This window comes from Hippocampus guttulatus, chromosome 3 (genome assembly GCF_054856545.1).
Source record: "Hippocampus guttulatus isolate MCC_2025c chromosome 3, RoL_Hgut_1.0, whole genome shotgun sequence".
Taxonomy (NCBI): Eukaryota; Metazoa; Chordata; class Actinopteri; order Syngnathiformes; family Syngnathidae; genus Hippocampus; species Hippocampus guttulatus.
Genome location: NC_141263.1, coordinates 13,530,688 through 13,557,239, shown reverse-complemented (window position 1 = coordinate 13,557,239; position 26,552 = coordinate 13,530,688). Strand labels below are relative to the sequence as shown.

The window sequence follows — 26,552 nt, the reverse complement described above, 5'->3', positions numbered from 1 at the left end:
TCTCCTCCCGGTGGGACATGCCCGGAACACCTCACCAGGGAGGCGCTCAGGGGGCAACCGAATCAGATGCCCAAGCCACCTCATCTGGCTCCTCTCGATGTGGAGGAGAAGCGGCTCGACTCTGAGCCCCTCCCGGATGACCGAGCTTCTCACCTTATCTCTAAGGGAGAGCCCGGACACCCTGCGGAGAAAACTCATTTCGGCCGCTTGTAACCGGGATCTCCCCTCCCCGACCCGGAGGGGACACTCCACCCTTTTCCGACTGAGGACCATGGTTTCAGATTTGGAGGTGCTGATCTTCATCCCAACCGCTTCACACTCGGCTGCGAAATGCTCCAGTGAGAGTTGGAGAGCCCTGTTTGAAGGAGCCAACAGCACCACATCATCTGCAAAAAGCAGGGATGCAATACTGAGGCCCCCAAAACGGATCCCCTCAACGCTTCGGCTGCGCCTAGAAATTCTGTCCATAAAGGTTATGAACAGAATCGGCGACAAAGGGCAGCCTTGGCGGAGTCCTACCCCCACTGGAAACGATTCCGACTTACTGCCAGCAATGCGAACCAAACTCTGACATCGGTGGTATAGTGGCCGAACAGCCCGTATCAGGGGGTTCGGTACCCCATACCCACGAAGCACCCCCCACAGAACTCCCCGAGGGACACGGTCAAACGCCTTCTCCAAGTCCACAAAACACATGTAGACTGGCTGGGCGAATTCCCACATACCCTCGACGACCCTGCTAAGGGTGTAGAGCTGGTCCACTGTTCCACGGCCGGGACGAAAACCACACTGCTCCTCCTCAATCTGAGGCTCGACTTCCTGACGGACCCTCCTCTCCAGCACCCCTGAATAGACCTTACCAGGGAGGCTGAGGAGTGTGATCCCTCTGTAGTTGGAACACACCCTCCGGTCCCCCTTTTTAAAAAGAGGGACTACCACCCCGGTCTGCCAATCCAGAGGCACTCTCCCTGTTGACCACGCGATGTTGCAGAGGCGTGTCAACCAGGACAGCCCCACAACATCCAGAGCCTTGAGGAACTCCGGGCGGATCTCATCCACCCCCGGGGCCTTGCCACCGAGGAGCTTTTTAACCACATCGGTGACTTCAACCACAGAGACAGGAGAGCCCACCTCAGAGTCCCCAGGCTCTGCTTCCTCCAAGGAAGGCGTGTTGGTGGAGTTGAGGAGGTCTTCGAAGTACTCTGCCCACCGATTCACAACGTCCCGAGTCGAAGTCAGCAGCGCCCCATCCCCACTGTACACAGTGTTAGTGGTGCACTGCTTCCCCCTCCTGAGACGTCGGATGGTGGACCAGAATTTCCTCGAAGCCGTCCGGAAGTCGGCTTCCATGGCCTCACCGAACTCTTCCCACGCTCGGGTTTTTGCCTCGGCGACCACCGAAGCTGCCTTCCGCTTGGCCAGTCGATACCCATCAGCTGCCTCTGGGGTCCCACAGGCCATAAAGGCTCGATAGGACTCCTTCTTCAGCTTGACGGCATCCCTTACTGCTGGTGTCCACCAGCGAGTACGGGGGTTGCCGCCACGACAGGCACCAACCACCTTACGGCCACAACTCAGATTGGCCGCCTCAACAATAGAGGCACGGAACATGGTCCACTCGGGCTCAATGTCCCCCGCCTCCCCCGGAACATGGGAAAAGCTCTGTCGGAGGTGGGAGTTGGAACTCCTTCTGACAGGGTATTCCGCCAGACGCTCCCAACAAACCCTCACAATATGTTTGGGTCTGCCAGGACGGACCGGCATCTTCCCCCACCATCGGAGCCTACTCACCACCAGGTGGTGATCAGTTGACAGCTCCGCCCCTCTCTTCACCCGAGTGTCCAGAACATGCGGCCGCAAATCCGATGATACAACTACAAAGTCGATCATCGAACTGCGGCCTAGGGTGTCCTGGTGCCAAGTGCACATATGGACACCCTTATGTTTGAACAAGGTGTTCGTTATGGACAATCCGTGGCGAGCACAGAAGTCCAATAACAAAACACCACTCGAGTTCTGATCGGAGGGGCCGTTCCTCCCAATCACGCCCCTCCAGGTCTCACTGTCATTGCCCACGTGAGCATTGAAGTCCCCCAGCAGAACAAGGGAGTCCCCAGCAGGAGTACTCTCCAGCACACCCTCCAAGGACTCCAAAAAGGGTGGGTATGCTGAGCTGCTGTTTGGTGCATATGCACAAACAACAGTCAGGACCCGTCCACCCACCCGAAGGCGGAGGGAGGCAACCCTCTCGTCTACCGGTGTGAACCCCAATGTACAGGCACTGAGCCGGGGGGCAATGAGTATGCCCACACCTGCTCTGCGCCTCTCACCTTGAGCAACTCCAGAGTGGAAGAGAGTCCAACCCCTCTCGAGAGAACTGGTACCAGAACCCAGGCTGTGTGTGGAGGCAAGTCCGACTATATCCAGTCGGAAATTCTCTGCCTCACACACCAGCTCGGGCTCCTTCCCTGCCAGGGAGGTGACATTCCATGTCCCAAGAGCTAGCTTCTGCAGCCGAGGATCGGACCGCCAGGGTCCCCGCCTTTGGCTGCCGCCCAGCTCACATTGCACCCGACCCCTTTGGCCCCTCTCATGGGTGGTGAGCCCATGGGAAGGGGGACCCACGTTGCCTCTTCGGGCTGTGCCCGGCCGGGCCCCATGGGTGTAGGCCCGGCCACCAGGCGCTTGCCAACGAGCCCCACCTCCAGGCCTGGCTCCAGAGGGGGGCCCCGGTGACCTGCGTCCGGGCAAGGGAAACCTTGGTCCATATATTTTTGTCATCATAAGGGGTCTTTGAGCCGTGCTTTGTCTGGCCCCTCACCTAGAACCTGTTTGCCATGGGTGACCCTGCCAGGGGCATAAAGCCCCAGACAACTTAGCTCCTAGGATCATTGGGACACACAAACCCCTCCACCACGGTAAGGTGACGACTCACGGAGGACGTTTCTCCCCTTGTTTTGAGTCAACGATGCAGCACAGCCTTTGATGACGTGGAACGTAAAATGGTCTATATGTGCCCCGTGATTGGCTGACGACGACTCCACGGTGTATCCCACCTTGAGTGATACGTCCAGGAAGCCAGGGAATTTACTTATTTGACCCATTGTCCAACCACCAATATGAATTCAATCCCATATCTTGAAAATGTTATGGTTTAATGTAGATGTTGGTCATAAGTCTCCGAGAAGAACAGAACATCACCTTGGACATCATTATTGACCATGACTCATTGTTTATGGTGACATCACCAAGGTTGCAGGAGCCTACAAGGGGAGGTCCCGGTGCTAATTTTGGCGCAGTTAAAAATTTCGGGGGAGGTTTTCTCTACTGTACTCCAGACCATCTGTTACCAGCCGTACAAACCACACAGAAACATTCAAAATACTTTCTGGGGGCGATATATTAATCACACATTTAGCCTTGGCATTGTCCTAACATGTTTTAAAAGACATGCTTGGGCAATGGCATTATGTAAACGACACACTGTTTGCTTGGATGAGCGACATGATTTGGTGATGGGATGACGCATGATATAAATACCTTCATTGCTGGAAGAGCGATGTGACAACATTAATCACTGTGTAATCAACCTATTTTTATTTAGATTGTAACCACAATCCATATACATTCGAATGAATATTTACCTCGCTTTAATGTTGTTAAAATTGCATTCAAATTTGGTTTTACAAGAATTTTAAGGTTACTTACCTCACCAGTTGTTTGTTTTGTCCTCTGCAGGTGCAGAAACATCACTTATCCTTTAAACCTCCCGCAAGTGAGCGTCGTGTTCATTTTCGTCAACGAAGCCCTGTCTGTCATCCTGCGGTCCATTCACTCAGCCATTAGCAGAACGCCCTCCCATCTACTCAAAGAGATCATTTTGGTGGACGACAACAGCAATAACGGTAACCGGCAAACCTTAACATTACGACACATTCTCCCAACTTAGCATCCACTCTTAAACCGAGTAGCTTTGAACACAAAGGGTACCTTCCTTGACTAGTTTTATACATCCCGAAACAATAGCAATGAATAGTGCCCCTATTGCCTGTCATTTGAATAGTGCAAGACCCTGTTAAGTGAATTCAGATGTTTAGTTCTAAATACCTTAGACATGTTTGAAGATAGTTGCTGAAAACATCCGCAAAAACTGAGATTATGTAGTGTGGCATAGATAGATAGATAGATAGATAGATAGATAGATAGATAGATAGATAGATAGATAGATAGATAGATAGATAGATAGATAGATAGATAGATAGATAGAAAACCTGCATCACATTTCCATAAGCATACACATCATATTGGTAAATTGATGCCACTCTAATTATTGGCTTTGAAAAGGAAGAAGGATTCACCTCTTCTAATGGATCTCATAATACCATGTTTGCCGGAAAAAACTAATTGGAAAAGTAGTTCCTTCCTGGACAAATGCATCATGTTTTACCATAATTTTGACATATTCTTTACATAACCTAAAGCTTAAGAATACAACAGGCATCACTCAAGGAGCCGTTTGCCAAGAACAATCAATAAAACAGCCAGACATCCATTTTGCCGTCCGACATTGTGAGGAGCTGCATCCTATCCCGGCTGGCATTGTGTCAAAGGCACAGTATGCCCTGGATGGGTCGCGAGTCAAGCCAGCAGACGTCTAGAGGCATGACATTCACACTCACATTTGCACCGACTCTGAGTGGGAAATAAACCCATGTGGATTGCACGGAAATTAGACAAGCAACATCGGTGATGTATGAAAATAGCTCCCAATGTTTTACTTTGACCATCAGTTATACAATAGAAACTCCTGTGCTCCACTTTGGGTCCTGATTTGGTTACATTGTGCAGGTACATCGCACTGCGGCCTACAAGGGTAGTTCAGTGCTGACAACTCGAAGCAGTCTCCATAGACCTATAGCTGACAGATGAGCCTAAACTCCCCCAGATCCAGCCGTGCCATTAGAATCGGACAACCATTTTAGGGCTTTGTCTTGGAACAGTGATAAAACAGTTTTGCTGAGCTACCGCCTTGTTTACATCCAAAGTAGTGGGCAAAAGTCCTGGGCTCCTTCCTGTTCAGTCTATTCACAACCAGCGCCAAATAGTGGCAAGCTTACACTGCGCCGCCATTGTGCCTATACCTTCCTGCACCGTGTAAACCAAGTGCAGTGTGTAAACACTCTTAATGGTACAGTGTCAAGGTCATGCATTTATAAGTTGACCGTTTTTAAAAGTCTCTGCATGCAACCCAAGTTAGACAGCCATTAGATGATATCAAGACGGTGACTACTGGCCCTGAGAGAAGTTTGTTTACCCAAGTCAATAATGCAAAACATGCAGCTCGGCCTGCAGCTTGCTGGAGCAGAATGTAGATCAGTGTTCTGTTATCTGAACATGCTGGGATGACAATGATCACACTCCTTCGGGGTCTTGAAGGCCTCAGAGTTGTAAATATCCACTTAGTACTTTGATACTTTAAAAAGAACAAATGGGAGAACCCAAAGCTCTCGGTGAGCCTTACATGATAACATTATGTCTGAAAAACAAGTCACGTGCATCTTTTAATTGGCAGCACGGCCTCCTTGGGCTCCTCCAGGAAGCCAAGTCATGATGTGACATTTGGTAGGTGACATTACACCCCGTTTACTACTTGTGTTGTTGTCATGATAACATTTGTGGATAACATCATTAGCCTACTGACCCACGATGTAGTTCCCATTGTGGAAGTGTCTCATGAGCCTCACAATTCATGCCTGAAACAGACTACAAGCTTTTAGACCTGATATTGGCTCGATTTTCTAGCACAATTTTCCAGATCTGGCCCTAAATATTTAGTCAGGAACAACAAAACTCCTTATGGCATGATAAAATTCGGTGCAAATGCCACAAGGTAAAGTCTGGGATATGTTTGATTTGTTGCGATATCTTCCACATCGTGTGACATATCAACAAAAACCCTGTGACTAACACCTTCACCTCATTTTATGGGATTGCGTCTTGCAATTGTCAACATGATTGTTGTTGTTGCCGCAACAGCAAGTTAGACCGCGTTATATTGCAATGACATATTTTCCGGTCTCGCCTCCCCTGACAGCTTAATTCGACAAGATTAGCGCTGACAGTTGCCTGTCATGAAGAATATCGACGTGCTAGAGCAACTTCCCACCTTGCACATTTAGACTTTCAGTACATGTAGTCATATCTTCTTTATCCTCCACGAGGAGCTGAGATGTCTATACTGTACAGAATTATATTTAGTGACATTATTACTGTATTTTCTAATATAAAAAAGGAATAGTATATGAGTAGAGTACTTTTCTAATTGAAAAAAAAACTTTTGTGCGAGAGGCTGGAAAAGTTGATGGTGTGTCATTTATTTCAAGAGGGAAAGATTATTTGAGGTACAAATGATTTGAGTTACGAGCATGGTCACGGGATGAATTAAACTCACATTTTAGGGCACCACTGCATTGTAGATTTATTGGTACAATGGTAGACTTCTCCATCAAAAGTGATACGAATCTCTATGTTGTGCGGCTCATAAGAGGACAAAGTTGAACCTTTGATGACACTATTGTAACTTTAAAAGTCAGCAGCATTATGTCAGAAAGAGAGGAGGGAACAAACATGCCCTAGAAAAGTTAAAAATAGACAACTTCAGGTCAAATAATCAACCTCATGGGGTGTATTAATATAGTTCCTACAAGGGGTGAGAAAAAGGAACCCCTACTGGACCATTTTTCGAGCAGTATGAGCCTAAAAGGCTGCAGCTAAAATGGGTGTGCAGCCTCAGTAGGAATGTGACAAAAACAACAGACAAGCGCAACAAAAACAATTGAGCATCAACAGAGGGAAAATATGAATCGTTACTACTCACTACTTTTTTTCTTGGATATCAGCATGTGTAATTCTCTCCATCTTCTCTTACATCAAGAAAGAAAGAAAGAACTGAAACTATGCTGCTGTGTTATGGATCTGCAAAGACGGTACTGAGCCAGTTCACGCAATGTTATATTATTGCTCGCTGTCATTGCATCTACAATGTATTATTGGATTTACCACATGAATGCAAGTGCCTGTTGCTCCTACTAGGCTCCGTTCCACAGCCCGTTGCTTTCCATTACAGTGACACAAGTTTATCATTCGTGAAAGATGGATGGCTGTTGGCCAGCAGTCACTCCTGCTTTAATGAACTGTTCCTTATTATGATTTGTTGTGAGGCATAACCCACCATCATTCTTATTTTCCATTCGCACACATACAGGATACCTTCATTACTGACAGATCTGAATTGCTTGGAAGTACGCAAATCTGTTGGCGCACTGGTGCAATTGAATAACTATTGGAGCTTTGCTACAAGAAAGATGCAAAAATGAAACACCCTCGATGCTCTTTTTTGAAGAAAGTACTGAAGGGAATTTAAAGACATTAGCTTTGCGTTCTCTTATGATCTGCAGTTTGGACTTCAGAGGCATTGCTTATAGCTCGCTTTTGTTGCTCAACACACTCAAGGGAAGAAACACACATTTGAGTTTTTTATTTATTTATTTTTAACAATCTGTTTGTTAGGAAACAGCAGTTTCAATATTTGTTCCCGTAGAATTGAAACAAACGAACAAACAGTTGCTCCACCTATCAGCTACTACTCCTAGTAGACCAGTGAAAATAAGAAAAAAATAAATACGCAAAATAATTTGGGACCTCGGATGTCAAAACACATTTGGAATCAGAATATTCAGACATAACTTTAATCCAGTTGTCTCGAACGTCCTTTTAAGGCCGCCGTCATTTGCGATCTCCAGCAGTTTTTTTACAAATTTTTTTAAGTATTTTTTTTTTTTGCGTAATCGGTCACGTGACGCAGAAGCGTGATTTGACGCGTGTCAAGCGTGAAGGAGACGGATGTAACAGAGAATCCGGTAATTTTTCAAAATAAAACATATTTCGTATTCCGAAATAAATAAAACGGAATTAAGGCAAGTTCTTTCTGTGCGGCCCGGTACCAAATGCCCTGCGAACTGGTACCGGTCCGCGGACCGGCGGTTGGGTGATGAGGCCAATTTATTTCTACATGGAGCGACTAGTGTGTATGACTGCGGTAACATTAGTTCCCTGCGAAGCCTTGATGTAGAGATTTTGCCTCGACCTTTTTTTTTTGGAATCAAATTATTCCTGTTATTAGATTAGAATAGAAAGTAATTATATAATCAGCAATAGGACATGACTATATTCATGATAAAAGTGTAATTGTTAAGAGAAAAAAAATAACGATAAATGGTACAATCGGAGAGCCACAACAATTGTTCCAAGATGTATTATGTGAAGATATTTGACAGTTTTTGCAGCTAACATTAAACCTTTAAAAAAAATCATATCAAGTGATGTTGCATTAATCGCAAAGGTCCCTTCACTTTTTCCTCATTCATCATAAGTGGGTGGTACTGGGGATTTCCATTTTAACAACATCAACCTATGAATGCTATTAAGCTTTTCTCAGTGGGCAAGAGCAAAGGTAAAGAAGTGTGTCCCCCAAACAGAGCAACTGATCTGTTTTCCTCTCTGCTAAATTGGACAACGTATCAAAGATTTCAGAACAGACACTCATCACTGAGCCGCAGCTCCAAAATATACGCGGGGTTTACTGCGGCATTTTGACATCGATCAGATATAAGAGATGTAGACGAGAGTCCTTCCAAGCTGAGTTTAATGTAATTAGCTCATCTACAATCCGACATTGTATGAAACGTGTCTAGCATGTATCGAAGACCTGTGCACTCCGCTTAAGATTTCCTCTCAAAACTCATCTGGAATTGTCCCTAACAACTCGGTCTCCCAAGCAGTTTTAAGGTATAGCTCATTGCGGAGGTTGTGGTGTGAGGGCACATGCAGCATTCCATTTCGATAATGGGGCAAATGCAGATTCTTTTCACGATTCTCCTTCTTCAGTTACGATGGGATTATTTTCCCATGCCTTACAATAAAAACAGCCCTAACTTTGTCGACACGAGGCAAGTGTTACCATCTAATCGACAACATAATGGATTAGCTGGATGAAATTTGCAGTACAGTAATGAAGGAAACTAATGAAAATGTCAAATAAGATGCTCTATACTTAGTAGAGGTCCGCGCTCTGTGCCATTCCAGTTCATTTGGATTGGCCCTTTTATGCAACCCAGCAAACTAGCTGAGTGTCTGTCTCCCCCTAATAGCTTTCCGGAGGTTTGCCAACAACCGGAAGCCTGCCGAAGGGAACCATTAGCGCACTTCATGGCCATGCTGCGCTGGAGCCACTTTGCTGGATAACGACAGCCTTGTTGGCCGGGTGAGCCATTTGGCTCTGAAATGACATTCAAAACTCTCTTATACCTGACTATTTGCTTACTTAGATTACATATGTTTACTTGGGAAATAGTTGATGTTGGAGATGTCCAAACTACGGTAGTGGGCCATTTGGAGCCTCCAGTCCAGATTTTAGCAGTCCAGGCTATCTATTAAAATTAACCATTGACACGGGCCATGTTGTTTACCTGCGTTGTGCACTGTACTTTCTACAGTGGGTTGCAAGGCAGGAAAAGTTTTCTACCAATCACACATCTTCCGGTAAGACGTGAATAGAGTGGTACCTCAACATAAGAGTGGCTCGATTTACACATTCTTTGAGATACAATGTTGTCTAGCCGTTGATCACGAAAGAGTCTCAAAGGGATTCACAGGCCCACACTTCACCGCCATAACCTATTGCCAGACTTGACTCGGGCTGATTTTAGCTATTTTTAAATTGGCTAAAATCAGCTGATTTGTTTTTATACATTACAACATGAGAAAAGAATTGTGACATTCAACTCCCCACCCAATTCGCCCCCAAAAAAATTGAATAAATTTGGATCATTTTTTGCTGATTTTATTCTCTGTTGGCAAGTTAAACAAATATGAACAAAGTCATGTAAAACAGTCAAATGTTCTTCCTGAAATTCATATATTTATTCTTGTAAGTGCTAAGGGTCCAAACAAGAAATTATTTTAATCATTTTAGACAGTATTTTCTTAATTATTAATCATCTGATTAATCAGTTATTGCAAGTTAATCCTGCAAAATATTGAAATTGGCATCAGCCTCCAAAAATCCAAATAGACTTTTTAGATACTTAGTAGATACTGTTGGATTTCTTTCAATAAAATGATGTCCACTGGAGGAGAACGTCGGTGGAAGTTTATTCACCAAGACTTTTCGCTTGACTTCATTCGTCATCTCCAGGAACTTTTTAAGATACTGAAAATGTGTGTGTGTGTGTGTGTGTGTGTGTGTGTGTGTGTGTGTGTGTGTGTGTGCGTGTGTGCGTGTGTGTGTGTGTGTGTGTGTGTGTGCGTGTTTCGCAGAAGAGCTGAAGGAGAAGTTAAAGGATTTTGTGTCAGAGACCAACAGCAAGCGTCCGGGATTCATCAAGATGGTGCGGCATGCCAAGCAGGAGGGCCTGATCCGGTCCAGAGTGAGCGGGTGGCGAGCCGCCACCGCTCCAGTCGTTGCCCTTTTCGATGCCCATGTGGAATTCAATGTTGGCTGGTGAGTCTCTCGTGGCTCCGAGTGGATTTGCTGGCAATACATTTGAATGACTTCCTGGCCTCTGCTTAATGTGCCGGTGAACAAATACAGCACGATGATCATTTGTATTCAACCGGAAAGTGCATTTCAATGTGTTTTCAAATTGTTATTTATCTTTTTCATCTTTGCACACATTACACAAGGGCAGTTCCCCATTCGTTTATCAGATGTGCAATAAATGAATTCATCTCTGTACGCTCTCATAAGCACACGCATCGTAATGAGGGTGATAAGAAGCCAGCAAACACAAATGCTCCAATTATGTGTGCACTCTCTCCGTCTCATTTATAGGGCTGAACCCATTCTTCAGAGAATTAAAGAGGACAGAACTCGCATAATCTCCCCTTCGTTTGACAACATCAAGTACGACACGTTTGAGATTGAGGAGTATCCGCTGTCTGCCCAGGGCTTTGACTGGGAGCTGTGGTGTCGCTACCTCAACCCCCCCAAGTCTTGGTGGCACGAGGGAAACAAAAGTGCTCCCATCCAGTAAGCGACCGTCACATCCCGAGAAATTATGCCTCACTGGCAAATTGTTTTATCAACGTATTTGTACATGCATTAATTAGTGTGCGATGCAATGCATTGTATTATCTTTATCGCTAGAAAATCAAGTGCCAATATTATTGTACAGTGGACCACCATTTATTTGTGATGCGGCTTTCAGTTTTGTTTATTTGAATTTATTTATTTTTTTTGGTAACATATGTTCATTTTATTTATTTTTTGGTTTTTGCTTGTTTGCTTTTCAGTAGCCGAGCACGGTTCTCATGGAAAAATTCCCCATTGCATTTATGACAGGCATTAATTATATACAGGTTTTCACGATTTGCAGGCCAACCCAGCGCCATTATGCCCGTGAATAGCCGGGGTCCACTGTACGATGAAAATCAAGCAGAAGCAACTTTAGTGACATGGACATCTGTAGTCTCCTCCACAAGTCATATCTAAATTCAGTAGTGCCCTGAAATATGAGCTTGATTTATTGTGTTTCCATGCTTTTTTTTTTTTTTGATAAGGAAAATGTTACTCCAAAGAATTCAACAGTTTGGGCATTATTGCAACACCTTCTGGTGTGCGTGACTTGTCTACCCGGGGACAGTATAATAAGTCACGCATTGTGGTAGTCATGCAGACCCCCTTGCAAAAAAAAAAGTTGATGAAGATTTCTCAGTAAGCTGCAGCAGTATCACTTTGCACTGAGGATAAATATTTGTCTGAGTAGTGTTATACTGTTTGTCTAGATGTGTTGCTCCACCGCTTGTGTTCAAATATGGGTTATAACACCATAAATAATAAGAATAAGAAAACCTTTATTCGTCTCACAATTTAGAAATTCCCACTACAAATACAAAGGCTATTTGTCAGCTCTGCATGGCTTGTAACGATTAAGCTAAACTGACTTTTGTGAAGCTCAGACACAGTTTTCGGATGCAAATGGCAGAAAGACTTTTTTTATTCATGCAATAAGCAAGGTGAAGTAGATTCAGCAGATCAGGCAGGCTGGCAGATCAGAGGTAAGCTACAGATGAGCAGGAAAGTCTTTGGTGTGTGACAGGCGAGGTAGTGATCTCCAGGTGCCTATGTGTTCCCAGAGCTGGAAGAAACAGGGCAGACTTGAGCACAATTTAGTGAGTTTCTCAGTTTGAGCCTGAAGGACTTTCTGTGACCTTTCATCCTCGACAGACGAGCAAAGTGCAGTGGGCAGCTCAGGCATTTGTAGTGGAGGTGTGCACAAGTGCTGATTACCCTGATTGGCCACCTCCAAGCAGCCTGGAGGAGGGAGCAGTCAATTAAGCCTTAACGGCTAGATCACCACATTTGTGAGGCAGCTATGTGTTTTCAATTGACAAAGTGTAATTCTTTTGCTTTTATGTTTAGTTTGACAGCAAACTTAAACTGGGAGTGGCATTAAACAGCATGAAGACTCTTTTTCGAAGAATTGCTTATAATCGACCAAACTGCTGCTTGTTGTGAAGTGAGTTGAGTTCACTGCCACCATACTTTGCTCCCATCTCATTTTTTTTGCTTACAAGTCAAAGTACAAAAATTGACCGAAGGATGGCTCTAATCGGAAAAACTCGTATGTTCGGTCACTGGTATCTCAAGGTGCCGTAATTTAATAACAGTGAGTAAACTGTGAGTTACTTTGTGATTCCCAACCTCTCTATGTGCATTATTCAAGCACACATTTTTCAACTTCATCTACAAGGTTACATGCCTCCTCTTGTTTTGTCTCTGCGTTAACTGTACCAAGCCGACAATACAGATCTGCATCCCCCTTCCTCCTGCAGGAGCCCCGCCCTGATTGGCTGCTTTGTGGTGGACAGACTGTACTTTGAGGAGATAGGCCTGCTGGATGAAGGCATGGAGGTGTACGGTGGAGAGAATGTGGAGCTGGGCATCAGGGTGAGTAATGCTGCCACCATGTGTGGCCGTTGGCCATTGTTCAACCATGAAATATGTGCAAAATTACCAAAGGTAATGGCACTTTATGACTGTTTGCTGGAGCAAGGTCACACCGGCACTCACTTTTCACTTTCACTTTCCGCAGTCTCTAAAGAAATATTGATTAGGTGAGTGCTTTTTTTTTAGTCGTTGGCAGAAAAACTGACCCGCTGGGGTTAAGTACTGTGGTTTGTGGTTAAAAATGCTGTTATTCTGCTACATCAATGAGGTCTGTTCAAAAGATAAGCATTGTGCATCATAATTGTTTTCACATTGTGGTTGACTCAGTTAGGTCTCCTGCTATCACCATTATCTGAGTACGTCTGTCAGCGTTTTCTCAAAAGCGTTTTTTCAATTCACCAACCAATTGTGGTCATGCGCATTGCAACTGTGTCAGGACAGCGGCTGTGTTGCAATGCACAAGAAAAGAAGTGAAAAAACACACCATCTCTCAATTATATCAACACACACAGTATCTATTTTCTACAAATATTCCACGATGGTAGAGGCTCCAGCAACCCTCGCGACCCTCTTCAGGATAAGCAGTGTTGAAAATGGATGGATGGATGGATTCCACAGTGGATAGAAAATGTTTTTAAAAACTACATAACCCTGATCAAAAGGCATTTTTTTTAATATTAAAAGAATTAGAACAAGAGCATTAAATTCAAATCTTTTTTTTTTGCCATGAATGCCACCTATAGCATGTACACCTCCAATGATTTTATACATGTATACAGTATATACAATACATATTATATACACTCTCCCTGTGAGGAGCTTGCATGTTCTCCCCAGACCTGCGTGGGTTTTCTCCGGGTACTCCGGTTTCCTCCCACATTCCAAAAACATGCATGACAGGCCGATTGAACACTCAAAATTGTCCCTAGGAGTGTGAGCGCGGATGGTTGTTCGTTTCTGTGTGCCTTGCGATTGGCTGGCAACCAGTTCAGGGTGTTGCCGCCTACTGCCCGAAGACAGCTGGGATAAGCTCCAGGGCCCCCCCCCCCCATCAGAAAATGGATGGATTCTATACGCTGCAACAATTCTTATCGACTGCCACATAAAAGCACATTTTTAAATCAAATCTCTTGGAATTGTACTGAGATTCCATTTTTTTGCTTCACCAACTTTTCACAACCACTCCAGGAAATGAAAATTGGAGAAAAACATTTGCTTGTCCCATTAACTGTGTGAACAATGCAACTTTTTGTAATCCATACACATCCATGCTATAATGGTAAAGGGGATGGCAACGTTGGCACACCGGAAGCGATTGCAATGAAAATCTGAAGTTGCACCTTTGCTGCTCCAACAGCTTCAACTCTTGTAGGTTGTTCTTTAATGAAAGTGTTCCTTTGTGGACTTTACTATGTGCACTGAGAAGATCAACTGGACCTCCTCAAGATGTTCCCACAAGGTTGGAAACATACAATTGTTCGTATTACTATAGATTCTATAATCTAACCCCTGACTGCTATGAGTGTGTCCAAAGTCTTGTTGTTCCTGCTTCGAATGTGATAAAGATGCATCCCAGCATTAAATTGCCCGTGCTTCTGTTTTCCTTGTCAGCATTTTCCAAAGGAAAAAGAATAAACCTATTAAGACATAAAAGTAGGTTTGCATTAGCCCTCTGTTGAATAGGCCTTCTAAAGTGGTCTGACGATAAGGCCGTAATGACGGTCTTCATTTCAAAAGACTGTTGCTCTGCAATCACCATGCACATCATCACAAAATACAGAGCATCAAAATAGTATGTGAGAGATAAAAAGATCCACTCTTCCTGGCCACGGTGATTGCACGGTTGAACTGTTTCATAGCAGAGCACAGGGTCATTGTTGTTTGGGATCCTTTAATGAAAACAACATTTTACAGTTATTAAACTTTAGAGTGACTACTGTGATTCTATAGGAATTAGTTTTTGACAACAACCATGTGCACTAATAGAGTATAGTTTTTTTTACCTGTGTGGGACTCTCATTACTGTGCCTTATTTTACTGCAGGCGGAAATTGACCTGTTGCAAACGTTAGCTGGACTATGAATTACTACCAATAATGCATTTACGGTACCAACCACAAATTGAGATTGAGAACATAATTTATCCCCCCACGCCCCCAAAAAAAAGTTGTGATGGGAGGCAGCAGCTCCATGGTTAGATGTGCTTCGAGCCACACTGCGGCAGATATGATATTATCCAAAAGTGTTATTGCCACTGTTGATTAGAGTCCATATCTCTACCTTATGCCCAATCTTTTACCGCTTACCAATACACCCTCTAAACACCATGCACCTCTAGCTTGAACTGATCTCCCAAGTGCATCTTGATCTAGTATGATAAATAGAAAATAATGCAGTAAAGCATATCGAAGCAAAACAAAATTAGGTGTCCTGAAAATTAGCAATGTCCAACCTTATGAAGCGGAAGTGGGACTGCACTTGATACTTTGCTTTAGCCGACCAAGAATCAAAAAGGGTGTGAAGGCTCTCCCTTTGAGAGAGTGCGAGAAGGTCTGTAATCAGCGAGGGGCTCAGAGTAGACAGATGAGGAAGCTCAGGCATCTCGTTAAAATGTCATCTGATCACCTCTCTGGGAGGAGTCTCTGAGGAAGACCCAGAATACTCCGGAAGGACCGTCTCCCAGCTGTTCTTGGAACACCTCAGGATCTCCCTTGGAGAGCTGGGCCAAATGGATCGGCAGAACAAAGTCTGGGCTTTCATGTTGAGGTTGTTGTCCCTGTGACATAATCCAGGATCAGTAAAAAGTCTGCCACAGTTTGGCTTTAGCCATAGGTGCTTCTCCTCAACCGGCAGGTAAACGAGCTCCCGGGAGCTGGCTGGTTTGTCTCTCGGGAACTTGCCTACCTATCTTCCACGGCTGGATGAAAAGATGTGTGTGTGTGTGTAGCCATGTTTCAACTGTTAAACGGTGGGTCATAAATGAAACGGAAGGAATCATGACAGTTCATGAAGTAATGAAACTTCATGTGTTTTTTGGTATTTATCTGCAATTCATTTGCATTTTAGCATCTTGATTACCACTGCAATACTTTTGTAATGTGTGTGTTTTTGTGGGAACCAGAAGCATGAATGTGGTTGTCAGCATTCACTCAAAGATCTGTCTTTGTTGGACTGATGACACTGCACTGAATTTTTTTCAAACGACGCAGAACGCAGAAAGGTCACTTGTGACAAAGATGGCCAAAAGAGGCGAAGTTCATGCTGTGAGTGGGGTTTTTTTCTTTTTTTTTTTCCAGGAATGACATTGTCCCTTAGACTCAAACTGTGTGATGTTTACTTGCACTGTTTGAGACCAGCCCTCACTCCGCTCCAGGCTGACAGTTCAGCTATGGTTTGGAAATGCAGAGCCCACGGAGGCTGACTTGTGTGCTGTGTGCCGGTCATGCCTTCACACCAGCTGCTAGCATGACTGGCAGCTAAAGGATCCTCAGAGACAAACTAGGTCGACAGCTACAGGCTCTGGCAGAGGCTTTAAAGTAGTGTCTTGGGTCAAATGAAAGGAAAATGTCTGTTTGTTGTCAATCAGTCACTGCACTCTAATTTGGTACACTGACACAAATGTTTATTTTATGTGGCCATCTCATGAGATAAGGGGAGTAGATGCCCTAAATCGTGTCTATCAACTCCTTTGTATTATTATATTTCCTTGTACTCTGGAAGAGTAGGATTTTACCGTTTCAGAGGAAGTAAATATTTTGCAACATGAGTTCATCCATCAAAAGGGCTGTATTGAAAAAGTGGTCTTTATTAGGATCATGATCATATTCAGTCATGGTCAGTCATTATTAATTAATTTAACCACATGATTATTACCAAGCATGGTTCAATTTCCCAATCTTTATCTCATTAAACTGGGAGCTGGTTCGAATGTATTGTCTCTTCTCAGCTGTACAGGACGGGGAAATATGATATGTGGATTTGACAATATTTCTAAAAGGAATTGGATTAAGGATTTATGCAAGAGACAGCCTTTTTATTCCCCCGTTCTACAGTTTAATTTAATCTAAATGTAAATGCCATCATGGTCTCTTGGAAGTAATTCTCGAAATTGTGGATCATTTTTCACCTTATTGCGCAAGATTGGCGACTGGCTGGGACCTTTTCCATTGCTTTAGCCTTGCTGCATTGAGGACCAAAGGAGCTCGGGTTTGAATGCAACTGCAATTGGAAATGTGAGAATTGGGATTGGTTTGTATTGTTGGGGAGATGCTTCCTTGACCAAGGTATGAACTTCTTTTTGCCCCCTTTCATTTCTTTTCTTTTAAAGAATGAAATAAATAAATGAAATGAAATGGGGGGGGGGGGGGGACTAATTCCCAAACTGCTGATGACCTTTCGCCTTCGTGTCGAAGCTCTCCCCAAGCTGCATGGCCATATGATTTTTACTAGAAATTGCTAACGTCCAGAATAATGTACCAAAACATCACCGAGTAGCAGATATTGTGCCCGTGCAGCCGACCTAGAGGACCTAAGCAGCCATCATCACTCAACTCAACTATTCCCTGGAAATGTGGACCAACAAATAAGAATCATTGAGAGCATTGAAACAATGTGAGCGCACAATAAAACAGCGCAATCGGCATCAAGATCATAAATACCAATTACACCCTAACACTGTGCGGCAATAAAAAAGCAGTTTGGGTGTGGATTAATGTGACACGCAAATACAGTATCGAATCAGGAAGTTTCTTGCTCTAGGAGTAATACATTTCAAAATGAGTCCATAAGTTTGGACAACCAGACAGTGTACCGTACTTTAAAATTTTGATTGCCTTATATCGCTACAAAATAGGGGCAAGATATGGAAACTGCTCGACACCACTACAAACTGCATCCAATAAAATGAACATAATCGGTCCAATAATACTCCTCGAGTGGTGGCACTCAAAAAATAAATAAAAATAAAACACCTCATTATCTTTGTAGAGACAGATTAAAAAAACATAATACACAATATATGTATTATAATTTTGTACAGGGTCCCATAAGATTTGTACATGTCGCTAATCTTGTGGCCATGCCGTGAAGAAGTTAAAGGCAATGTCACTGTAGCATATTCACTGGTTAAAGGCACGATTCTTGTCAGCACACCTGCTGGGGGGGATCGAGTGGCATAGAGAACGCCTAATCGTGCAATCCCCGTGGAGAGAATGCACAGACAGCAAAGGCAGCAAGGCAGCAGTGTCTGGTTTGCAACAGAGCCCCTCAAACTTCATCTTCTGTCACGTATCTGTGACGCAGTCAAACAAGACTTTTGCACTGAGATCCTCCTAAAGCCCTGCTTACTGTGTAGCATGTTTGCGTTTTCAAGTCCAACAGTGTTTTGTTGGCACGTTTCTTCAGGTAAACAATAATAAATAGCATAATTAAACTGAATGCAAATGAACTGTTTATGCATTATGATGGCAGCCTGGTGGTACAGTGGTTAGCATGTCGACCTCACAGTGCAGAGGTACTGGGTTCAATTCTAGCTCCGGCCTCCCTGTGTGGAGTGTGCATGTTCTCCACGGGCCTGTGTGGGTTTTCTTCGGGTACCGTGGTTTCCTCCCACATCCCAAAAACATGCATGACAGGCTGATTGAGCAGTCAAATTTGTCCCTAGGTGTGAGTGTGAGCGCGGATGGTTGTTCGTCTCTGTGTGCCCTGCGATTGGCTGGCAACCGGTTCAGGATGTCCCCCGCCTACTGCCCGAAGACAGCTGGGATAGCCTCCAGCACCCCCGTGACCCTTATGAAGATAAGCGGATCGGAAAATGGAGGGATGGATGGATGGCTGGATGCATTATGATTTAATGCTTAAATTTGTCTCTCTGTGCTGCCTCCTTGGTTGTGCTCATCATGGTCACCTTGACTTTACTTTCTAATCGTGTCATTCAGACACAAGCAAAGAAGAATAAACTTCTTCTACTATTACAATTTAGTATGTTGCTGTGATGTTAGTCATTCTTTGTAGAGGATAAAGAATATATGCCTGTGATCATCTTTATATCCATCCACATGTGTAGGTCCACCATTTTTGCAAAAATACATTGACTACTGCCACTCAAATAGTTGATGATCATAGGTTTCTGTCAACGGCTAGAAGAGACTGCTATTCACATATGCACAGTGTGGTCTCACATTGTCAGAAAATATGCTCTCTCTCTCTCTCTCTCTCTCTCGCTCTCTCTTTCGCACATTTAACATAAAGCGTTATGAACAGGCATGTCATGGTGGACATAGCTAAATTAAACATGGCTGTACGAAAAACTCCACGGCATCCATGGCAATCACAGAAATGTTTGCCCATCCCGTCCCCCTGTGTTTTCTCACGACAATCCCATTTAGTATATAGTGGCCTGAAACGGGACTGCTGTGGATGTTCAGATCATCTGTAAACATAGTCATATGTCTATTCATTCTTCAGTTAAAAGTTGGTGAAGATAAAGTAGGACAAAGTGACACAGGTGGTAGATGGGCATGTGCAAATTCTTTGCAGCTCAATACCCAATGGTAAAGTGGTAAAATACATTTTCTGCATTCACTACATTCGGAGCCTAAACATCTGTTTGTATTTATAAAGGGGAAGCTGGGCTCAGGTTGTCATCAATTCCTTCAACCTCTGCATCACTGATTAAGTATTGCTGATCCAGATATTAAAGTCGCTCTTTGAAAGTAGGCTCTACAAGCACTGTACGCCATATATTTTAACATATTTAACAATACATTGCATCAGGTACATCAATGATATAAGACCTCTGAAGGTGAGTGGAGTGGTGGAGTTATATATATATATTTTTTAATATTACTTTTTTTTTTCATCATATGCTGGATCTGCAAATTGCCTTTGGCTGTTCTTTGGCTTGCTTTACCCTAAGTCGAAAAATGGACGCAATCCAAATTTCATGGACGGCTGCTTTGATTACACCATTGCGCACAATGACCTACTTGACTTGGTCTGACGTTGTCCTGGACACTATGTTTAGAAACCATCAGCTGTGGACCTCAAAGTCTTTTTTTTTTTTTTTTTTTAAGTGAGTCAAAAGCTCGTCAAATATTAGTCAGTTCTTTTCATTTACTCATGTTTGGCGAACCCGGCCTGAAAAAAAAGCTCTATGTAGTAATAACAGGAGAATCACCTGGGATTTGGAGGCCAATCTTGGCTCATCTCGGCTCTATTTTAGTGGTGGTGTTTTTTTCACCCACACATGGGGAAACTGGGAACACGTCAGTAAGAATACGACATGCCAACAAACAACAATATAGGAGTAATAAAATTTTAGTTCATGAGAAGGCACAGCAATGAAAAGCTTTATCATAGTCATATCACACTTTGGTGCAGTTACTTGTTTCCAGGCAGTGTGTGGACCAATTATATCACACACCCAATTCGAAGAAAATATTGGCATATGCACCCACCATGCTGCTTCCTCCTGGAACTAAGGCCAGGCGCACGCATAAAGACAATCGAGCTGTTTTTGTCCTGATAATTTAAACTAATTTGCACTAAAACTATGGAGTAGTACTTCTTTTCTTTGGCACAATGAGAGATTTGCATCTGAGTAACTGTTTTGCTTGGCATGTAGCAAAATGTTTCTTGGTCAGAAATCAATGTTTTTGGTGAAACCAACCGATGTTCTTTCGTGTTTATTATTAAACGGAAAAAATTCAAACCATTTTTATTTCTGGTGAAAGAAGAGACTCTTCTCTTGCTTTTTGGTAGGCTCTCTGCTTTCATTGTCGCGGAACATCAAGTCCTCTGGGTCTTCAAAGACCGTCGGGAAAATGCTCAAAAACACTTGGCGGGAGGGGAAGTCTGCTTTGAAAATGGCTGGCAGTGATTTAGGTAATGTCTCTTGTGATATGAACATTTTTTGATTTGATTTGACTTTTTATTAGGTCTCCCGTAGGAGAAACTTGTCTTGGAGGACGGTCCCAATACAGATGCCATATGCAGAGGCACCTAATGAATTGTTAGTGAGCAGTGACGAATAGTCTAACAGGACTACAAATTTGTAAGATCACCTTTTTTTGTGTGAAACAACATTGAAGGACGGTGAGCTAATACGGAAATAGAGCTGAGCGGCCAATAAACGTACTAAGGGCAGACAATGTGAGATGATGCATACAAGCAGCAAGTCGTTGCCAATTATTTGCACTGCTCTGGGCAGCAGAGAAGGAGGAGCAGCTTTACCTTGCATATGCTTTGATGTGAAGAGTTATGGCTTGCAAAAATGATTGCGGGAAATATTTTGGGTGTTTTGACGATGAACACATCTTGGTCTGTTGATGAATGGGAGATTGAGTGCAGTGAGATGAAAGCAGAATACTTCAGTGAGACATCCAAGTATGAAATGGAAAATTATATTTCTAAAGAAATATTCTCAATGACGGTGAAAAATTCCTGATTTTCTCTCTTGTTTTTTTGTCAAGAGGCCATTTATGCTCTGATATTACCCTTTTTTTCAGGGTTATGCAAAAAATACATGATTGATACAGAGGAGTGCAAAATATTGTGGAATTAAAAAGTCTACACACCCCTGTTGAAATGGTTGCTGGACTGAGGCCTTGCGTTATATGTTGTCATCTCATGGGCCATCATTCATAAAGACCATTTTAAAGCCCTAGTGTTGTGGGATTAAACGGATATTTTTCCGAAAGCATCCGTTATACATGCTGTTGAAGTGCGCTCACGCTATTTATTGTTTGTATTTTTTTTCGATTAAAAAAAAATATATGGTGTGGGCTCCAAAAGAAAAGCTACGATGGCTGCGCTTCCATTAAATGATACGTCAGGCTCATGATGTTTATCAGTGAAATGCAGCTAACCTCAGCCACTTCTCCACCTCAGGCTTCCAGTGATGAGTCATGGCATGACTGATGGATGAACCCATGCTTCTCTAGATTGCAGGGTGAACAAGGCAACACTATAAAGCTCTTTTTGTCCTGTGAAGGGAGAAAATCTATTTCAAATCGCATCGTATTTATCTGTAATAAGCTAAAACCTGTGGCAGATGGCAATGTCTAGTCTATGTGACGGCATCACTAAGCACTTTGCTAGGAATTTAAAAAATAAGATCATGTAAGATCATGATCAAACAATGATATGAAAACATATGGACTGCACTTCTGAAGCTCTGAACTGTTCAGACACGATACAAATAAATAAAATCAGCTTTTAAAGCCAACCGACCAATCGAAATTCTTTTTTCTTTCTTTCCTCCATGCAGCCTATGTCTTTTGAAAATTGTATTCTACTACAATGCGATGTCGGTTTTAGTTTGATTACTTTTTCAGGCCTAGTTTAAATGTCATCCATATGCCTCCTTGTGTTCTCAAGCTCCCAGAGTTCAAAACACATCAATGTGAGGTTCGTTGAAGAAGATACTGTACGTTGGCTTTAGTGGGAATTGGCCTCATTCACAAACCGTGCGTACGCATAAATTTGCACTTAAATCGTGTACACGAATATTTGAAGCTCAAATCCGTGATTCATAAATTTCTTACCCTGCAAAAGATATTTCGAACCTCCTCAGAGTGCAACTAATGAAGGATCATCTTTCCCATCAATGTTTAACATACATCCTTTACCCAAGGTGCACAATGTATTGAAAGCTACTTTAACATTAAAAGTAAGAATTGAGCAAATATCGTAAATAATTGAAAAATGAGCACGTCTCTGCTTCCCTGCTCTAGTTACAATCTTGAATTTTCCATTTCACACTTCATGTCCAATAAAAATTATATGAGCACATAAGTGAAATGAGGTCCGTGTCTTCCTCCAGTTTCCTCTTTTTTTTAACTCGTCAGATGTCCTTTTCTTTGTATCCACCTTAATATCAGGCCTGAGCCACAGTGTGAAGCTCAGGTGCCACGGCGTTGTCAGCCTCCGTGATAAAGGCGCGGGTACAATATCTTTTTTTGTTTGTCTTCAACACACCAGAGGAAACACAAAATGTGTTGTTTTCTTTGATCTCACCTCTGACACGACAACCTCAGCATCCACCATTGTGAAATTTCTTCTTTTAATTTGTGGGCCCGTCGCTCACAACTTCAAATCTCTTAGCCCTGTGATTGACAGGTGATCAGTCCAGTAGCCCAGCTCTCAACTGAGGTCTTCGGAGTTTCTTTGTAACCCTGAACAGGATCAGCGGTATAAATGAATGAATGGAAATTCTTTTGTGGAGGCAACAATATATTTGTTGCTTGTTCATAAATGTCTCATCCCACAAGCCACAGAACAAGATGAGATTGTAAACAAGTTCCGTTTTTTTTATCTCACTGGAAGCAGAGCCGAAGACGTTCATCCTTTTGAATTAATCTTTGTGACCAATAAATTGTTTCTGTGAATGATATTGATTCTGGTATTGCATTTTATTGCCTTGGACTCAGAAGGAATTTGGGATCTGGACTGAAAGCTTGAGCCTAAAACCGTCATCCTTTTGAATTAACCTTTGTCATCTGTAAAATTTATGTGTTAGTGGTATTGATCGTGAGGTGCCATTTCATTCCCTTGGACTCAGAAGTAATTTGGGATCTCGAGTGAAAGCTTTATTACATTTTCGGTATAAGCACAACAAATTACAACCTGTTATGTAGCGGTGCCATTTAAAAAAACAAAAACAAAAAAACTCATCTAAACGAAATGCAGTTAGTGATTGAGCTGTGAAACAGCAGAAGTCTTACCTGTGGAGCTGATTATAAATATGAGAGCTTAAAATGATTCTACTTCATGCAACACTTTCAAAGTTGAATAATGTGCTGCAATCACATGTGAAATGGAGTTATTGGCATTGACTACTTGCTCCATGTTGGAAAAATACAGAACAGACTGTCTGATGTCTCTCTTTGTTTTCTTTCAATGACTCCTCCAACATACTAAACCACGTACTCAAATTAGAATGTCACTCAGTAGCGCACCTCCCGCAAAGCTGAACAACCATAAACATGTCTTGAAGGTAGATGTGAATGCGAACACAAATAGCAATAATGGGCTGCAGTATTGTGATGACTGAATGAATGTGATGACGAGTATACTTTAAATGAATCTACAGTACTATGCACAGTATGTATGCAGTTGGGATGAAACAAGCGATATTAATTACCAGAGGTTGAGTGACGATACATGAATACATAATACGCTGTTGTGCCTTGAGATAGGAGTTGAATATGGAAAAAAAAAAGTATCTCAAATCATCTTTCCCTATTGAAATGACTGGAAATACCATTAATCTGTTCCAGACTACCCCCCCCCAGTATTCTGCTGCTCTTTCTGTTGCGTGGCCACCTACAATACAGAAGTATGCATATTCGTGGATGCGTTGACTTCTTTTTAAGCCACAGTATTATTAATTGTTCGTCGCAAACGATAAAAAAAATATGTGCCTGTGAGTATTGTTTTATTAACTGTCTACATGTGTTGCTCCACCGTTTGTGTTCAAATATCCATTGCTTAAGGGGTTATGACAGGTGCTTTTTTTTTGTCAGCCTGTCCATGGTGATTTGCATTCTTCATTAAAATGAACCTCTACAGACTTGCAAAGGGAAAGCTTTATGGGTGTTTTAAATACACAGTGTAATTCTCTTTGTTTATGTTTGACAGTAAATTTCCGCTAAGAGTGGCAATAAAAACACCTTGGAAGCCTTTTTTTGGGAAGAATTTTTCACTGTCTCCCAACACTGCTGGATGTTGTGAAGTGTTTTGCTCACAAGACAAAGCAAAGTTTGAATTAAAGTGGAAATGAATCATAATAGCTGTTAGCATCACCGTCAGCAGGATTTATACTATGTTAAACTTCTATTTAATAGCATCTTGATTATAGAAAACTGCATCATTATCCATCGTGGTCCATCACTAATGGTTGAATGCCAACTCACAAGTCATCAAAGTCACAAACCTTTCACCAATCTTCATTACATGTATGTCAGAGTTCAGTATTGGATTTTAATCCACATGGATTTTGGCCTCCCCCTTTTGAACATTTGGCAGCAGGGGAGCCGCCTCCTGACTGTTGAGGCCGCAGAAGGCGAGAGAGGTGACAAAAAAAGATTGCTCGTGATCAGTGGCGTTCTGCACTCACTGTGACGAAGCTCCTCAGTTGCTCTCACGCGGAAGAGTTAAAGCACCAGCAAATTGGAGCAAAATGAATTAGATTCCCACTTCTGCGCAGACAAAATAGCCTTTTCTTTATAATAATAAATCGCCACCGTTGGAGAAGTGTTAATTGTGAGCGGTGCATTGCAGATAGTCTTTCGAGGATTTTTTTTTCTTTCTGCATTTCTATGTAGTCTGAACATGAGGGCTGTAAATGTTGTGGCAATATGACTGCCTCTCTGTGACTCTTCCAGTATCCCTAGACTGCATCTGATGACACGCTATCCTTCCTGTGTATTTATATTTTGCTCAAAACCAGGTGTGGCAGTGTGGCGGCAGTGTGGAGGTCCTGCCGTGCGCCCGCATTGCCCACATCGAGCGTGCTCATAAACCTTACACGGAGGACCTGACGTCCCACGTGCGACGCAATGCCCTCAGAGTTGCAGAAGTTTGGATGGATGAATTTAAGAGCCATGTTTACATGGCCTGGAACATTCCTCAGGAGGTGAGTGAGTGTCCAGGAAGAGCATGAAACTTGTGCTCTTCAAATAATGGCAATACTTGGCATCACAAGGATTATGTCAATTGGTCAAAAGGCGCAAAACTAAGTTGACTCAAGCTCCCCCCCCCCCCCCCCAAGTATTCAGATAACATTGATATTTGCACTATTAATCCTTTCATGCACGAATAATGATAACCTGTAACCTGATAACATGATAGGCTGAACACCGTTGTAACTGCTGTACCCGAAAGGGTTAATGTTTATACACAATGCATTTCACCGTATAAGCACAATTTTTTTTTTTTTTTGCGCGCGCGTTATTAGCGATTGAACATGTTTTCAGAATGATGTTGGTGGCAACAGTGATGTTAATTTTAAATTTAAACTGGGCTCCAAAAATCCTCAAGTATTTTTTTGAATCTTGGTACTCAAATTACTCGAGGACTCATTTCACCCCTAATTTGTACCAACTAACACCACAAATGCTTTTTGGTAATACGTATCACGTGAACAAATGTGATGATTGACCTGGAACTCAATCTTTGTTCTGTCAGGCTCAATTTCCCATTGATATCATGACACAACAACCATAGAGGGACTATTTCAAACACCACATAAAAGGGCCTATAGAGCCAACTTTCTGCAATGGCCATGTAGCTGTACGGGACCAAAAAAAAAAGTCAATTAGCATCCTGTGATTGATTTTCTTTGATTTAATGGGTTTCAGATGAATATTATTTAGTTCTTCAGGGGATGGGATTGTCTTCAGAGAAAATTAACAGATAAATGTTTTTCTACTCGAGAACTGAATTTGATGAATAATTAGATCAGCACACGATGTCTTCTTATGTTAATTGTATTATCCCTTAGGGGGCCTCTGTACATTCTGTTGAAAAGAGGAATATCTGCA

General features: G+C 42.8%; 1 protein-coding gene across 1 annotated transcript in view; it reads left to right on the top strand.

Moving 5' to 3' along the window:
- galnt18b (UDP-N-acetyl-alpha-D-galactosamine:polypeptide N-acetylgalactosaminyltransferase 18b) overlaps positions 1-26,552 on the top strand; it is a 71,591-nt gene that overhangs the window by 34,235 nt on the left and 10,804 nt on the right. Inside the window, exons 3-7 of the mRNA XM_086106890.1 lie at positions 3,739-3,905; positions 10,378-10,561; positions 10,892-11,089; positions 12,895-13,009; positions 25,460-25,645. Coding sequence (XP_085963016.1) covers positions 3,739-3,905; positions 10,378-10,561; positions 10,892-11,089; positions 12,895-13,009; positions 25,460-25,645 — 850 coding nt within the window. The remainder of the gene's footprint in view (positions 1-3,738; positions 3,906-10,377; positions 10,562-10,891; positions 11,090-12,894; positions 13,010-25,459; positions 25,646-26,552) is intronic.